General features: G+C 39.8%; 1 protein-coding gene across 1 annotated transcript; it reads left to right on the top strand.

Moving 5' to 3' along the window:
• TMX1 (thioredoxin related transmembrane protein 1) lies at positions 1-10,495 on the top strand. The gene is made up of 8 exons (XM_007434144.3): positions 1-234; positions 1,793-1,908; positions 3,648-3,693; positions 5,614-5,742; positions 7,679-7,724; positions 7,815-7,916; positions 8,002-8,071; positions 9,867-10,495. The coding sequence occupies exons 1-8, from the start codon at positions 44-46 to the stop codon at positions 10,031-10,033; spliced, it is 867 nt and encodes a 288-aa protein (XP_007434206.1). The 5' UTR covers positions 1-43; the 3' UTR covers positions 10,034-10,495.
• Positions 10,496-12,166: the final 1,671 nt, after the last annotated feature.

The raw sequence follows: 12,166 nt of genomic DNA, 5'->3' as shown, positions 1-12,166 counted from the left end.
CGACTTGTTTCCTGGCGCCCGGCCAAGACGGAAGTGGCCCAAGATGGTGGCGGCCGTTATTCCCCTCCGTGCCTCCTCAGCGAGGCCAGCCTGGGTAGCGGTGGCGTCGCTGCTGCTGCTGCTGCTGCTGCTGCTGCTAGGGCCGGGACCCGCGTTGGCCGGGCGGAATCAAGTCAAAGTGCTGACTGACGGCGCATGGCAGGAACTGCTGCAGGGCGAGTGGATGGTGGAATTGTGAGTCCTCACGGGCGGAGAAGCACTTCTTTTCTCAGAAGGGCCCGGGGAATCGTAGGATTGGGACGGACCACAGGGATCATCTAGTCCAGCTCTCAAGAAAGGAGCACTCTGTACCTGCTCAGGGGTACTCCCTCCACCTTTCGCTAGTCCACTTCTTCCCCCCTTCACCCGCCAATCATGGGAACAAAGGATGCCCTGACTCTCCTCTCTCTCCCTTGGGGCTGCCCATCTAATGGTGGAGGGCAGCGTTTGTCAACCTTGGCTACTTTAAGATGAGGGAATTCTGGGTGTTGAAGTCCCCCCATCTTAAAGTAGCCAAGGTTGACAAACGCTGGTCAAGAGGAATTTTGCACCCTTGATTTGGTAACCCTTTGGGGGAGGGGAGTTTCTATCCACTACAAATCATCAGGCCTGGGTGGGAGGAGCTCTGCTAACTGTTTTAGGCCAGCCACTGCTCTGCGGAACTGAAAGCAGGAGCACGTGGTTCCAGTTTTTGAATGAATCAGAAATGAGTAGGCTAAGGCTGGAGTGCAGGTTGCAGTCTTTCTCCCACCCAGCAGCTCCCAGTGTGCTGTATCCTAACTGCCTTGTTTCCCCCATGCCCTCCTTCCTTTGTTCAGTGCAGTATATTCCACTGGCCTGTGTTCTCCATCACATTTTCTCCCTCCCCTCAGCCACTGCCAGTGTACTGGCTTGTGCACCAAGTCTAGCCAGTTAGGAACAGGAGTCCCTGCCTCCCATCAACACCACCGTCCGTGCCTTTTCCCTCTGCTTCCCCCCACTCCCAACAGCTTTTGCCTGAAGTAAAACAGCTCCAGTTTGCTCCATGCATGGAGTGTTTTGGTTTGGGCACAGACGACCTAAAATCAGCTGCTCTGCGCAGTTAATGTATGGAATGTTTTGCACATCTCTAGCACTTGGTTCTTGAGATGCTTCATGAGTATTCAAGGACATTTTGTCTCCTGTTGCTGAATTATTTTAGTTATTAAGGTTAATGTTTCTGTGAATAATTGTCACACGAAGTAATATAATGTAATAAAACAATTCGGTGTGTCATAGAATCCAGTGAAGTTGATCAAGGTTTTATGAATGCAAGCTGCTTTATATTACTGAGTTAGAACCCCAGTGATTTGTTTACTCCAGAGTATTATTTCTGGTTTGCAGTAGCTGTTAAAATTCTTGGGTAAAGAGGCTTTTTCTAGCAATCACAACTTCATATCCTTTGAATTAGATATGCCAAGGAATGAGCTAGGAACATTTTGTGTGCAGGGCACATGCTCTTCCCTTGAAATTTTGCCCCTTTTAATCTTGAATATTTCTTACACTGTATCCAGTTTTGCTCTATTTTTTGTCATACTACAAGGTAGACAATATAGAGTGCCTTCCAGATGTTTTGGATTATAGTTTCCATAAATCACATTAGCAATATACTAATATACAACATACAGGAAGTATATACTTCAAAACACCTGCCGTTTTTTTTACTCTCAACTACAGAAAGAAAAGTGTTTTTTTCCCCTGGATGAAAGTTGGTTACATAACATTTATTTTTCAGCTATGCTCCTTGGTGTCCTGCCTGTCAGAATTTACAGCCAGAATGGGAAAGCTTTGCCGAATGGGGAGAGGATCTTGAAGTGAACATTGCCAAAGTGGATGTAACAGAGCAGCCAGGTAAGTTGTTCTATCTGTTATGAATAGAATAATGTAAAATATGTTTCATTACTTTAGAGTAAGTTATGCACATTTGCAAGGTTTTTCTCCAACCGGAAATTTGCTTTCAGTACAATGCAATTTGTACGTAGCTTCAAGCTTTTTCCATCAGATAGATTTCAAGTATGTTCTGAGGATCGTGATAGTTCTTCAGAAACTTTTTGGGAATTCCTTAGTGAGAAGTTAAATTCATGTTGAAAACTGTTTCAGGAGATCAGTTTGGACTACTAATGTCCCTGCACTGGGGGCACTTCAGTGTAGATAAAATAAGATGATTATTTATTTATTTATTTATTTATGTATTTATTTATTCAAAAATCAAATTTATACACCACCCATCTCACTATACAAATGACTCTAAGCAGCTCACAAATAAAAACCATAAAAACAGTAAGCATTTTTAAAAGATATGCAAAGTTAAAAGATGGAGAGAGCATCCTCAAGCCACCAGCCACCCCCAGTGCTGCAAATCCCCACTGGATCTCCAAGTTAGTTGGCAGAGCCAGGTCTTAACATTTTTCTGGAAGGCCAGAAGAGTGGGGGCCAATCTCACCTCAGGGGGCAGAATATTCCACAGGGTGGGGGTGATGGCAGAAAAAGCTTTCTTCCTAGACCCTGCCAATCTGAAATAAGATTATGAATTCTCTAGTTCATTCCTCTGAGTCCTCTGCTTAGTTGACAAACTGATGGGGAAGGTTTTTTGAACAAAAGTCCTATAATCAGATATATAGTTTCAGTATTGAGGGTTTTTATGGAAAGTTTTCCATTCAAAATTATTCCTCTATCATGAATTATGTAGCTTAGAGCAAATTACATGGAATTAGGAATGCTACTCACTTCCAGTTTTATTTGTGGTATGGAAACTATAACAATTGTTGGTTTGCTGAAACATTATGTGTGCTGCTATTGTTACAACTTTAAAGATAGCAAGATGTGTGCTAGGAAAATTGAATAATGTAATAGTTTGGTAACTGAATAGTTTAATAGATTATTGTAAGCTGAATAGTTAATGGCTGATAACATGCTGGAAAAGTGAAACATTAATTTCATCAACTGAAAAGTTCTGACCACTACCATTTTTGTCTGCCTTTTGAATTTTTAACATAAATAACATATCTAACTATTATACTACTAAAACTCTCATGTCTGTTTGTAACCTTTAACTGGACAAAATGGTGTGTCATAGGCCAACCATTTTTGAACCAAGATACTTCAAATGGGCTAACTTATAGAATGTGTCCAAAATTTGGGACCCATGACTCCCGTGGAATTGAAATTCGGCAAATTTTATATAACATATTGTGATATAAAAATTATCATAAAACATTTTATGACATAATACAAAATGTCATAATACATTTCCTGTGGTCAGCTCCTGATGTTTGACTGTGCTATACAGTTCAATATGAATGACATGGGCTATTTTCAAGGCAGGATGATTTTTACTGATCAAGGCCTGACAGTTCTGGATATGGCTGTTGGCAATATTTATATTGTTTATAGGATACTGGTGATGGAATGGGATGGGATGGTCTTGAATAATATTACTTGTAACCTTTGTCTCTTTAAAAAAGTCATCTGCAATTGTATGCATAATTGGAATGAGGAAACTTAACTTGAGCATTTGTGACTGAATACCTTGAAATACATCTACCATAATGAACTCTTGACCTTCATTTTCTCTCTGGATCATTATACAGGGCTAAGTGGAAGGTTTATCATAACAGCACTTCCCACCATTTACCAGTAAGTACTCTAAAGCCTATTGAGAGGTTTTCGTCTCAAAAGCAAATAGGAAAATACAGGATTTCTCACTACTTCTGTTGTAGTAGTTCTGAACGTCAAGGAAAATAGCTGTTTGGAGAATGATAAAAGACATGGAATTTAAAATCATTAATGGAATAAAACCTGTAAAGTAGTACTTGTTAAATTCTATTTTGTCTTCAAAACATAGAAATAGATTGACAATTAATCAGCTTTTCCTGTTAGCGATAAAGGACAGTGGTTTCTCTTCCATCATAGAGGGCTCTTGCAGAAATGATGACAGATAATTGTAACAGTGTTTTTGTTCCTTAACCAGCCAAGGCTAAATCACAGCAGTGTCCCACTGAAACCTTTGGGATCAGTTAGTTATTTTGTTTTAATACAGTTACATAACTAAATTGATCAGAGTTGTTGATGGACATATTTATTTATCATACTTGTATGCCGTGCAGCTCATAACAATCAAAACAAGGACATCACAATAAAACCAATTAAAAGGAAGATAAAAGGTGGCAAGAATGACAGACTGGATGGAAGTGAAGGAAAGGGACTTGCTGTCCCTTAGTGTCTTTGAGCAAGGCTAACTTGCAAAATAAAACAAGGGGAAACAAGCAGTTAAAGGAACAATCTTGGGACATAATTAAAACAAGCAGTAACTCAAGAATGAAAACAAAATCATAACCCTGTCTTCCTCATCCTGATGCCTTCTGGCTGACTATAATATAAGTTGTAGGGCATCTGGAAGGAGTTAGGCTGGGGAAGACAGCTCCAAAGGATCATATCAACTAATTGTATTAAGGTAAATTAATGAACTTCTTGCTGTGCAAACTGTAGAGGGTAGCTGAACCCCTGGGATGGGAAGCTGGAGTCTCAAACCTCCCTTCCCAGAAACTCTGTGGGTATCAACAGTTTGTCCCTGCCACATTGCTATCTGTTTTCTGGGCAGTGATTCATTTGGCGCCCTTCCACTTACACTCATAATCTGTGATGCCTTACTTTGCACTTAAAATATCAAAATAAAAGAAAGAATTTTTTTGATGCCACTTCCTGGTCATACAATATAGAGGTTTGCCTCTGTGAAATAGGCTAATTTCACAAGAGATAAATAAATATTGCCTGATTTTTTATTTAAAAATGAGGGTAGAGATGGTTCAAAAAAATTACAACAAATCTGGAAAAGACTATGGAGAAAATATATCTTCCTATATACAACCTGACATATAATTCAAGGCTGACATAAAGCTCAGTTTTCAAACTCAGAATAGTAAGGAAATTAAGGCAATGAGGCTTGACTTAGCACAACACAGAACCAGAATTAAATCTAGTGCAGCATCTGGCTAAATGTTTTTACTTTTACTTTATTTTACTGAAATAGCAAATTTTTGAGGTAAATTTTCCTCTATCATGCTTGCCATCTTTTTTTCTTTATTTTTTATGTTTTATTGTAATTTCTTTGATTGTTGTGAACTGACCAGAGTTGTTGAGAGTCAGGCAGCATACAAATTTAATAAAACTATAATTATTATCATCATCATTATCATCATTACTTCTAGCTTTTGGGGAAGATTCCACTTTAATCAGAGGCTTCTGCAAGATGGTAAACTCCACTGTTGTATAGTCTTGGTACATATAATTATGCCGTTTGTTTTTAAAAGGACCAAACTTTCCTATCTCCAATGGAGGGAGATGCTAGGGTAATGTGACTCTGTGAGTGACCAAGGCCATGTTTCACTTGCGGGATGTGGATTGAGAGACAGTCCATCTAGCAGATAGACTGCACTCAATACAGGTGTACTGGGCTGAGCATGGTAATTCATCAGATAACCTTCTCTACTACGTTGCTATGTGAGAAGTTATTTTATGAGAATTTTAAGTGATTGACCCAGCTCTCATTTTGGACAGTTGTAAAGATGGAGAATTTAGACGGTACCAAGGTCCCCGAACAAAAAGCGACTTTATCAATTTCATCAGTGAGCAAGAATGGAAGTCTGTTGAGCCTGTTTCTTCATGGCTTGGACCATCTTCATTTCTGTAAGTGTCAGCAGAAATTTTTCTGCTCCCTAATAGGTTTGGGCAACAATGAAATGTCAAAGTTTGAATTCTGACTTTAGGTGAATCCAGTTAATTTACAAAACATGATTATACTCCTCAGTAACTGATTTAGGCAAGTCGCCTGGGAAATTTTAACACCAGCTACTATATATATATTACTATTACTATTACTATACTATTAGTAACATATATTATAGTACTATAATAATTACTATATATTCTTTTGTGTGCGCATTTATCCTACCAAGTTTAATCATTTATGAAGCTAATATCAGGTTAAGGTCTAAACTAATGACTTCTGAAACAGTAACAGCGTTGATTGAATCTAGTTATTTTATATTTTCATTCCTTTCCTTTAAGAAGCTTAGGGTAACAAAATAGATGATACCTAACTGTTTCATTTTATTCTGTACTGGTCCACCACCACCTTATATTCTGGGTCCATTTATGAACATCTCACTTTAAAAAGAATTTAGGCACACTAGAAGAGGTTCAGAGAAAGGCAAAGGCAATGAGAATGATCAGGGGACTAGAAATCCTTTGAAGAGAACTTAAAGGAGTTGGGTGTGTTTAGCTTTGAGAAGAAAAGATGGCAGATGTAATGGATGGCATGAGCGGGGAAGATTCTGGAATAGAAGTTCAAGGTTGTCAGGAGGGGGGAGAGGCATTCATTCCAGACGCATTCATTCCTCCTCAGCCTGCAACAAGAGTGTGGGAAGACAAAGAAGATGAGGCTGGCCCCTCCCTAGAGTCTCACAGGGTATATCCACTAGTTGCTTTAGCATAGGTTTAGTCTGGTGAGATTCTGACTGTTAGGTGGGAGCTAATAAAGGATCTGAACTGTACTGGATTGCCTCGTTGTTCTTGGGCTGAACCTGACAGCAGTTGAACATTTTGCTGAGGTCAAGGCAAACTATGTCCAAGCCATTTCCTCAATGTATTAAATAACTAATTCTGTCAATAAAGGATATAAAGTTAGTTGGCCATGACTTGCTGGTGTCAAACCCATGACGCCTCTTATTAATTGTTGCATTCCTATCCAAGGGCCCACAAATATGCTGCTTAATAATCTGTTTGAGAATCCTGCCCAGTATAAACATCAAGCTGACAGGCCTTTACCTTCCTGTGTTGTCTTCCTCCCCTTGTTTGAAGATAGGGGCATTTGCTCTCCTGTAGTCTTTTGGGATGGGACCTCACCCATTCTCCAGGAACTCTGCAAGTATCTTTGCCAGTTCTTTCAGTGCCAAGAATGTAATTCATCTGGCCTTGGAGACTTGAGTTCATTTAAATGTTTCTCCTTGTTTATCTGAGTGGCAACTCCTTCATTCCAGTAGTGGCATGATGATGACCAGCAAAGGCTTTGTTTTCCTTCTAGGAGAAAACATACAAAATGTTAGTTAAGATAGTCCTTCTCTCTTTTACCTGTTACTAATTCACCCTTTTTTTCTCATAATAGATTTAGAACCTATCATTTCTGGCATACTCCCAACCCTCTTTGTTTGTAGTTGTTGTTGTTTTGGGCATTTCTTGCAAGCCTCAGCTCATTGCATAACTGCCATATTTCCTCCTTTGAGTATAGGCCTCTTCTTTCTTTCACTGTGCAGGCCCTTTTTTTCTTTCCAGCATTTCAGAAAGCTGTGTGTGTTTCTACATTGATCTCTTTAGAGGCCTTCCACTTGTTCTTCTAATAGGAATAATTTACAATTGGGTTTTGGTTGTAGCTGAACATGGGAATTGATTCTGTTGCAGTCAAATGGAAATTGTATGTGCAGCTTTAATAGAAGTTAAACATCAAGTCCCAGATGGGCTGCGTTGAATCACTGAAATCCGCTGAAAGGTCCTTAATTGTAGATTTTATTTTTGCTTCTTTGACTGTAGAATTGCCCTTTATTTTATCTCATGTGCTTCTTTGCAGGATGAGCAGCATGTCTGCCCTGTTTCAGCTTTCCATGTGGATTAGGGTAAGTGCCCCATCTTCCTCTAAGTCAGAGGGCACATTGGGTTTGAGCTGCTATCCAGCCGATTCTCAAATTTGTTTTTCTCCCTTTCAGCACTGTCACAATTACTTCACAGAAAATCTTGGCATACCAAACTGGGGATCCTATGCAATTTTTGCATTTGTAACTTTGTTTTTGGGGTTGCTGTTAGGGCTTGTAAGTAAACATTTCTCTTTGTACTCAGAATTAAAAGAAAGTAAAGCTTGAATGCAGTACTGAAGAATGTTGGTTTTCTTTTCAGATCATGGTGTTTCTGGCAGATTGTATGTGTCCCTCCAAAAAGCAAAGGCCACAGCAGCACCCTCATCAGAGTAAGTACATTGCATGCCTTAAGTGTATTTCTTTTCAGAATGAAACAAGAAAAGGGACCTTTAAGCATTGAGCCAGTCTTGAAATTGCCACCTTGTGGTGATGGAATTCTTTCTTTGTGCGTTTTTATTTTTCATTTTATTTTCCTGATAGATTGGACTGTATGTCCTGTAACCTCACAAAGCCTTGGTATGTCTCCCCAGCTTTTCCAAAAGTTAGTACTGAATAATATGAGAAGAGAAATTATAAAACACATGAGTAATTAAACTACCTGTTAATTAAACAATGATACTTGCTGTTTTTTTCCTAGCTCGGCCCACTTTCAGCAGCACCACTCAGTGGTCAAGTTTAATTTTCTGCTTTGCTCTGGATCTTATTCCTGAAGCAGCAGCAATCGAGGGAGGCAGACTCTCTTGCTTTGCCTGAAAGGAGATAGAAGTGCTATTGTGTCTGGTTGGGCTTCTTAAATAACTGTGTAAGGATTCAGCAAGAGCCACAGAGGGCTTCTGATTTTGTCTGAAGGTGCATTAATGAAAGGGTGATGAGAAGGGAACACTTTCACCCAAGTTTGATACAAATAAACCATTCTTTCTCATCCTAGTGAGGTTATGCCATTTAAACGATGCTCTGTAGCCTAAGGCTCATATTCCTCACATGGTAGGATACAAAGTCACAGAAGAAGTATTGACAGTCCCTTGGGAGGGACCCAACTAGAAAGCAAAATTTATAGCAAGTATCAGTCCCTTTCACCTCTCCAGGAAATCATGAGTTGGTTTTAGCAAGCAGCTCTTCCCCACCCCTCATCTTCAGGACTGGCCTAGGTCGCCTGGCCTTATAAAATTCATGTCAAAATCTTACTCATGCTGTGGTTTGAATCCTGACTTGCTGTTTTGTTCACTGGCAGAAGTGAGGGGAAGTAATTACTTTATTTCTTAGATTTGGATCCTGCTTTTCCTCCAAGAGTTCACCAGAACTTACTTGGGAATCTCTCTTAATTTTACCAGCATAGCAAACTCCAGGAATTAGGTCATGCCAAGAGAGACTGGCCCAAAGTCACCCAATGCATAGTTAAGGGTGGATTTGAACCCTGATTATGCTCCAGTAACTTAACTGTTACAGCAACTGCTTCTCTAGGAGTATGTATTTTTCCCTCTCATTCACAGAAGGGAAAGGAAGCCATTTTTGCTGTCTCCTCCTTTATAACCTCAGCACCTCTCCTGTGCTATTCCAGGGGTCACCCGACTCTCCAGCTCTAGAGTGGTTATACAAAATTGCAGAGGGAAATCAATGAAAATTGATTCTGTCCTCAATCCATTTTTGTCAGTGAAAATATCCTATGAGTGGACTTAGGCTGACATGAATTTAAAACCAAATGAATGTTTTTGCAGTGCTTTAAAAACACTTAAGGTATTTTGTAAGTGCTAGGTATCATTGTTTGCTCTTTTGTGCATGACTTTCGCAGAACTGGAATGTGACTTCTGCATTGATGAAGCTAAAATTCCATACAAATTTTGTTTTTAAGATTATTGTTTCTACAAACTGGGGCTCTTGAGTTAGTTAGACTGTTACCTCCATGATCCTAACCTAAGGTTTGCTCGTTGAGATTAATGATAACTGCAGCCCAACACTTTTGTTAAAAGTGGACAGCATGATTTCTGGGAACTCCAGGGATGCAGTTAAAGAGATTTGGCAGGACGGAGACGTGGCCACATGCATACCGTATGTGCAGATTTTTCATCCTGCTTCTTCAGCATCTAAACAGATGAATGGCAATGCCAAATTTTCTTCTCTTTTTAGAAAAGCTGCTGGAATCTTCTCAGCAGTTGAAAAAAAAAAGTGAAGGACTTGATGGAGTCAATCTTGATGGTGGAATGGACCACGGAGAGCCACGGCATCCTGCTCCTTCCGCGAACCCAGTGAGACAGCGTGCCACGAAACTAGCTTCTGAAGCAGAACAGTCATAGCTCTTGCCAGCAGGCTCATCTTCTGGAGTTCCTGAGTGGATACCCGATGTTCGAATACGCAGGTGGGCAGGGGAGGTGGGGGAAGTCCTCCTCTTCCACCTCCCAAGAGAACTGAGAATCATTTTGAGGAGGCGAAAAACTGTTTCTGAATCTTTCAGTGCGACAAGTTTAATGTGTGGTGACAGAAATGCTTTACGTGTCTCCCTGGGACAGGTCTGGGAGGTGCAAAGGGTTAATTTGCCTATGGCATGGTAAACTCCAGAATTTGGATGAGTTCACAGTAACCAGTCTGCAGTGCTAGACAGCACTGGTCCCAAAACCAGATGGTCCTTTTTGATGAAGCCTTTCTCTCCATGTAGAAGTAATCTAGGAGGAAAAAGCTTTCTTCTATACTTGTTTGGATCCAACTCAAGGGGCTACTTCTGCAGTTGGCTTGCTTTTACAGGTGCAATTTTTTTTTTTCATTTTGACTAATAATAAAAAACTAGCTAATTTTGGACACCCAGGAGGGTTTGAGGCCTGGGATTTTTGAACAGCAGCTGATTCTCCCAAATGCTATGGATCCCATGGCAAAAGTTTTTTGTTTTTTAAAAAATGCTTGTTATGTGAGAGGCTATTGTTCAAAGCAAAAGAGCCCAAAGGAGTCCTTTTGCCTAGTCTGAACATGAGTGTGGTATACTGTTCCCCACCCCATCCCCAGTGTTGGATTTTCTCCCCTTCCTGTGGTGTTTTTCCCCACTTCCCCTTTTGTATCTCCTGTTTGTTGCACCAAATTGATGGAGTTGCCACATTCCAGACTTTGCCCAACAGTGTTGCTCAGTTAAGCACATCCAACTTCATAGGCAACTAATTGGCAGGAAAATGAAGTAATCATGTAAGTTTAGTTATCTTGTTACTTATTCTTAATAGCTTAAAGACTAAGGCTTAGAACTTTATTAGATGATCCTGGAGGGAGGGATCCATTGTTAGCATAGTTTTTGATTTCTTTCCCTGGTGGAATTTTCTGTTTAGATCTTTGAATAAAATTTCATTTTTATCAGTATTTCAGCACATACGGATTCTTGCAGCAGCTTTGGTCAGCATATCACAAAGCCAAGAAATTCTGTTGGCTGTCATTTTTCACATGTTCCCTTTCCTTCTAGTTCTGTTTCCTAAGGTGCAATGTTCTCAGAAAGTTTTATGATATTAGCTTTCTTTTTGTACTCCAGAAAGTCACTTTAACAACATTTCTGCTTAATCAAAATTAGTCCTCAAGGAAGAAGACTCAAGGGCCACTTGACATGGCTGTCTAGCCTGCCTTAGCCACCTGTTTCTTTGACAAATACTAGGTTTTCTTGAAAAGTTTGAAAAGCTTTAGATCTACTGCTTTAGAAAAATAGAATATTTTCCTGCAAAAGAAATAACATATGACCTTAGCTGATAATAGTAAAATACAGTGCAGTTGGGATAGTATGAAGCAGGCTTACAGCAGTTTAGTTTTGTATCAAAATCTCTCTTCCCCCCCTTAAAGCTTTCATTACATTTTCACAAAAAACAGAATTTATTTGCCATTTTCTACTTTGTTACCTTTTTCTGAACCCTGCCCAAGAGCTTTGATGTATGTAACAGGGAATTCAGGGACCATAGCATTGCTTGATTTTCCATTTGCATTTTCTGTATGTGCAAAAAAATATTTCATGTTTTCTTGCCAAGTTGTTAAAACTCAAATGCTCCCCTGCTTGCTTGTGGTTTTCCTGTTTCCTTAAATAGTCTTCCAGCCATTAGGAATCAGGTTCTTTGGCTCTATATGTGTGCTTGCCTTTGCCACAGAGAATTGGCTCAGTTCACATTTCTTCCCCTCTATCCCAGCTGTAGTATGAATTTTTCAGAATGTTTTGAAAAGTGTCTTGTTTGTGTTCAGCTCCTGAGACAAGGATATGCAAAGAGGTTTCTCTGTTTGTCAGTTTGTCTTACATTTAACCAAGTCTGTGCTAACTGATTGAAATAAGCTTCTCAGGCACCAGTTCTTGCTGCTTTACATTGACCACATACTGGCAAGCGGGGCTTCCATGCAGAAGCATTGAAATTGATGCATATTTGCTTTAACATGATCTGCATGGAGAATCCGCAGGTGTCCTTGAAACCAATCTAGCT

The sequence above is a fragment of the Python bivittatus genome, unplaced genomic scaffold (assembly GCF_059951505.1).
Source record: "Python bivittatus isolate LINGU-HERP-01145 unplaced genomic scaffold, Pbiv_v1 ctg000580_np1212, whole genome shotgun sequence".
Lineage (NCBI taxonomy): Eukaryota > Metazoa > Chordata > Lepidosauria > Squamata > Pythonidae > Python > Python bivittatus.
This window is presented reverse-complemented; position numbering and strand designations above follow the sequence as displayed.